Consider the following 5,590-nt stretch of genomic DNA (forward strand, 5'->3'; position numbering starts at 1 on the left):
TTTCGGAAAACCGACTTTGTTTTTGAGTCCGTGGCGACGTTTTACCATAGCCATGTAAATTTCGTTCAATTCCGATAACTTTCTTTTTTTACGCTTATTTTGATTTGTACCGATTTCGTTTCCGATTTACTTGTACATGCATGGTTTGACTTCCATTTGACTTGTATAGATTGTTAGCTTATTAATAATGTACTAATGTGCTTTAGTTTGTTTGATACAGGTTCAATGGCTTCAGATAGAGATGCTCCACCTGAAAACCCACCTGAAAACTTACAAGAAAACTCACAAGAAAGAGTTGCTTCGGATACAAATGCTCCACCTGATACTGAAGCAAAAGAGGTTGCACGAGGCATCACTATTATGAGGGGAATCATACGACATAGAGACCAAGGATTACCAGAGCGCTCTCATAGGGGGGCCTACCAGAGCGCTTTTCCAAAAGCGCTTTTGTATGCTGCGTAATTTTTTAATTTTTTTTGCTTTTTTACTGGTCTTTGCCAGCGCTTTTACTAAGAAGCGCTCTTAAAGGGGGGTCTACCAGAGCGCTTTTTCCAGAAAAGCGCTCTTATAGGGGGTCCTACCAGAGCGCTTTTTCCAGGAAAGCGCTCTTAAAGGGGGGGTCTACCAGAGCGCTTTTAAAAGCGCTTTCGTAGCCTACGCCAGCGCTGGCTTTGGCAGCGCTTTAAAGCGCTGTTAAAGGCCAAAAAAAGCGCTGTGAAAGCCCTTGTACGGCGTAGTGTAAGCAAGGGGAAACATGCTCAGAAATGTGTTGCGCGCTTGATAAGAAAAATAATGTTGTGTTTAGGATTGAACTCATAATCATATTCGATTTTCCATTAGGTAACAAATAATACGAATTAATTTTACACACATTCCATTCCATGACACGCTTCTTTGCTTCGCCTACGAAACCATATTGAAATCCCATTACTAATTGAGGTAAATGGTAATATCACTTATTCGTAGTAATATCGGTAACAAGGATATAATCAAACTTACTTGTGGGCTCACCGTTAAGTTGGAATCAGGAAAAAATTATTTATAAAAGAAAGAGATCTATCCGGTTTATCTTGGAAATGAAATTAAAAAAAGGGTATAGTAACTTAATTTTAAAAAATTATTATACCGAATAAAATTAGTTACTATATTAATTAACATGTTTCGTTGAAGATATGTCAAAAAAGAGAAACCAATGGTATAATTTTATTTCAACTTGTTTTGTACCGTCAAAATAAAATTGAACACAAATGAGACTCGAATCTATTAAAGATAAAAACAATATTACAATGAAAGGGAAACAATTCCAACATCAAAACACTCCATCAAGACAACATTAAGGACTAGGACATCAACCCTAATCTTTTTTAGGCAATATGATTGCTTATTGATTGAAAACAAACACAACTGCTTATTGTTCACACACGAAATTATATAAAGATACAATTCAAACTAAGTCTCCTTTCCATTAATGAACTGAGCAAGTTTGTTGATATCCATTGGATAAGTCACATCTGGATAAGAACTGCTATCATACGAAGCTAATGCAACAAGGTTGTTCACGGCTTCTGTGGGGTGAATTCCATCAAAATAAACATATTCATTCCTATCTGTGCATGGTATTGAATCAGGAAAACAAAATCCATTATCTTTCGTCGGACAACATGAAGCATTTGTAACAGTAAAACCTAAAACACAAACGATCATTGGCATTATTGATAATATTTAAGAATCAAAATCATAGATATTTTCATTTGTTTCATTATTAATATTAAAATATAAAATGAAAATAATTAAAATGTTTACCAACTGAGCTGTCTAGGGTGATTGCAGTGGTATTTATGAAGATAGTTTTGGAAAAAATACGCAAGGCATTGAATTCATCCACAAGAGATCTAAGCTTTTGACTAAATATTAATGCAGCAGCATTCTGTTCTTCAACACATGATCCATTAAGTTTCCCCTCATTAGCAATCTCAAGCGGAGCGCAACCTATGTTATCTAACCCAACTAGCACGAGTTTACTTGCCCAAGTCTTATGCAAAACCTGTCCACCAAAAATACCAATTTATTAGAAACATTTAAATTATCATTGGCAGTTTTATATCATTGAATTTTATATACAATTTTAGTACATATACCTGTAGGTAAACGGATAATTCGACGATAAGAGCTTGAGCATATTGTTCAGGGGTATAGATGCTACTTGTTGGATAGAGATCTGGTTGAAAATAATTTAGGGCATAATCGTTGGTGCCTATATAAACATAATACAAGCACTTTGACAAATGATTTTGGGCTTGTCGCAAACCGCCAAGCCTGGCGACAATTCTGGACACTGTGATTATGTGATTTTGTAACTGTAATCCCAATGCGATATTATTAATCTACATAAAAATTGCAATACACTACATTAGTGACATTCATTATCTTTGAAAATATGAATATGTTATCAAAACATAATAATCATAAAACATACCAAAAACCAATATAAACCCTTAATAGTAATACAATATAAACACTTACCATATTTAACAAAAAAAAAAATTTACAAAACAGAAAAATGATGAACAAATATAATATTTTATTTAAATTTACTATGAATAATAAATACCACTCTCATTTATATATAAAGATGAACCATGAAATACCGCTGTTTTTTTTCCTGTTTCGTAACGAATTCCAGCTGAACTAGATGCATAGTTGACACCTTTGAGTATATCATAGCCAGTAGTATTTGCAAAAGGAGGGATGAATTTCTTAAATCCAAGTAGTTCTCCTACATCAATTAACAGCAAACGTTAGCTTGTCTTGATTCAAAATAAAATTAGATACGCCATTTATGTCAATTGTTCTATATAAATACAGATAATTGTTACCAATTATGTCAACTTTGGTTCTTCCATTGGTAGCTCTTCCGGTTGGTCCTGTTGGAAAGTCGATACCGAATGGCAAGTAATTGGCCTTTGCAGTGGTTTCAATATAGTTGTTGTTTCCACTGTCAGAGAAGGAGTCTCCAAATATGAATAGGCAAGGCACTTGAGATGAACCAACACAATGCTGCATGTAGCATGCAGCCAAGAAAACAAGATACAAACCAAACCATGTTTTAGTCTCGCAGGCCATTTCTCTACGTAGAAAAATAAGTATGAAATAGGAAAATGAGAAATGGCAAGTGTGTATTGATCTCACAAAATGTAGGGTATATATAGGAAAATTGGTATATGATATTACAATTATAATACCAATTATTTGTTTTTTTCTTAATGAGAACAAATTGAAGTGTCCCAATTTTTTAAAAGCATTTTAACAGAACTAAAGAATATTCAAAGTTTGGGGAGAGAAATCCACAAATTTTTTCTCCTAATTGTTAAAAAATTGGAATTTAAATCCTTACGACTTATGTCACCATGTAATTGAAAAAAATTGTTTCCAGGTTATTTCACACAGAGAATAAATGCAAGTTGCAAATGTGAAAATCAATAATTTATGAGATTTGAATTTAAAATTTTAGAAGTAATGAAATAGTAAAATTTTTTTATTGTTTAGTAAAATACTAGAATTTTAATAAAATATTATTTTTTAAAGCCACTTAAAAGTGTGTATTATTGTTTGGATGGTAATTACATATGGAATATAAAATAAACCCAATTTAAAGTTTGTAAATACAATAGTAAATAAAACCATAAATAAATTATTAAATTATTTAAAAAATTATGAATAAAGTAGTAATTAAAGGGAAAAAAACATTTGGCGGGTGCTATCCTGCCGAGTCGCTAGAAAACGAGGTGAACTTGAATTTTGACGTCTCACTTCTAAGTAGGTCCGTCCAACCACATCCCGATTTTGGACAGATTTAAATGAATAGGCCTAAATGGGACGTAATAGAGTTTGACATAACTCATCCTTACAAAATCTATTGGTAAGGTGAAGAGTGTCACTCTATATAATCTCTTTCAATGCTCTATCTCTAACCAATGTGGGACTTGACTTTAGAATTTTCCTAATATACCCCCTCAGACCCAACATTCTTTTTGAACTTGATGTGGGGATATTAACGGTCGACGTCTCATGATCAGATCGATAGACTCTGATACCATATTAGAGTTTGACCTAACTCATCCTTACAAAATTAGTTGCTAAAGTGAAGAGTGTCACTCTATATAAACTCTTTCACCGCTCTATCTCCAATCACTATGAGACTTGACTTTAGGATCTTCCTAATAGGGCGGGCCGCCCACTTTTCCACCCCTAAATTCTATGATAAATATAATTAAATATTATTTACTAAAATGCATTTATTAATACTTTCTCCATCACATAAAAATTTATTTTTTAGAATTCTTTTCCTTATTCAAAATAATTTTAATATATATTTACTTTTCATTTTCCTCTTTTACATTTAATAATTGGAGTATACATTTCCTTTTCTTTTTTCTTTTACTTTTTCTTTTACTTTTCCTTTTCATATTTAAAATAAATGTAATATAAAATAATTGTAATATAGATTCTTTTCCTTTTCTTTTTAACATTTAACATCAATTTTCACATTAATATACATTTACATGGTTTTTTTAAAATTAACATATTTCTCCACTATTTTACAAAACTCATGTTTTAAATAAAAAAATTTAAGATGCCTAACACAAGTCAGTTAATTTGGCGCATACAATAAACATTTTAGAAGGCAATTCAAGTGAGATGGTGCCTCCTATAGGCCACTCCAATCAAATTAACGCCCCCAATACGGCAAGTCAGTTTAAATGAATTTTGTAATTCATCTCACTGGTGGTTACCTAAACCTACAAAACTAAAATATATTATTTAGATTTAATAACTACAGTAAGTAAATAAAATAAGGGTTAAATATATTTTTGTCCTTATAATTATTTTAACTTTTAATTTTAGTCTCGATTAAAAAAATAATATATGTAAGTACCTACAAAATTGTTATGTATGTAATTTTAGTCTCTCCTATTAAACCAATGTGTATTTTGAATGATTATTTTGAAGACATGTTTAGAACGTTATAAAAAGTTCCTCTAAAAAAAAGAAACTCAAAATTTGATTTCTAAGTCGAGATTTTTATTACTTTTATCATTATCTTTTGAAATTTAAAAAATTCATATTTAATTCTTCTTGTTTTAAACAATTGTAAAATTTGATAAAGAAATGTTTTATTGTATTCTAAACATGTATGAAAAAAATTACTCAAAAATTATAAGTTTAAGCTAATTAAACAGTTTTTGAAATTTTAGAAAATAGCAAGGATTAAAACTGCATGCATGAAATTTTTGTAAGGATTAAAATATATAATTTTTTTAATAGGGATTAAAAATGAAAGTTGAGATATTTATAAAGACCAAAATCATATTAAATTTACTTTGTTGTGTAGAAAAATGTGAAGCTGAGGTTAACAGAACACTAGGGATCAATGGATATTACAATACATCTAACTCTTTTATTGTCATTAATCTCCCCCTCTAACCAAAATATCAAGTCCTCTCATGTTGTTCAAAACTTCGGATGATTCAAAAACACATCTTCATCGGAGATTTGATACTCAAATAAAAAAACATGTCTATGTCTTTTA

At 30.9% G+C, this 5,590-nt stretch overlaps 1 protein-coding gene across 1 annotated transcript; it reads right to left on the bottom strand.

Moving 5' to 3' along the window:
* Positions 1 to 1,223: 1,223 nt before the first annotated feature.
* LOC131636738 (GDSL esterase/lipase At5g45670-like) lies at positions 1,224 to 3,170 on the bottom strand. The gene is made up of 5 exons (XM_058907333.1): positions 2,877 to 3,170; positions 2,649 to 2,776; positions 2,139 to 2,384; positions 1,804 to 2,044; positions 1,224 to 1,685 (listed from the first exon to the last, which is right to left on the bottom strand). Exons 1-5 carry the CDS (start codon positions 3,121 to 3,123, stop codon positions 1,450 to 1,452), a joined length of 1,098 nt encoding a protein of 365 aa, XP_058763316.1. The 5' UTR covers positions 3,124 to 3,170; the 3' UTR covers positions 1,224 to 1,449.
* Between the last annotated feature and the right edge of the window lie 2,420 nt (positions 3,171 to 5,590).

This window comes from Vicia villosa, unplaced genomic scaffold (genome assembly GCF_029867415.1).
Source record: "Vicia villosa cultivar HV-30 ecotype Madison, WI unplaced genomic scaffold, Vvil1.0 ctg.001822F_1_1, whole genome shotgun sequence".
In the NCBI taxonomy this organism is placed as follows: domain Eukaryota; kingdom Viridiplantae; phylum Streptophyta; class Magnoliopsida; order Fabales; family Fabaceae; genus Vicia; species Vicia villosa.

Excerpts from the sequence above, each read along its gene's own strand:
- LOC131636738 (XM_058907333.1), bottom strand. The coding sequence starts at position 3,123 with ATGGCCTGCGAGACTAAAACATGGTTTGGTTTGTATCTTGTTTTCTTG. Across the intron at positions 2,777-2,876 it reads AACCAAAGTTGACATAATTG|GAGAACTACTTGGATTTAAG; the intron begins GTAACAATTATC and ends TAATTGATGTAG. Across the intron at positions 2,045-2,138 it reads AATTATCCGTTTACCTACAG|GTTTTGCATAAGACTTGGGC; the intron begins GTATATGTACTA and ends TTTGGTGGACAG.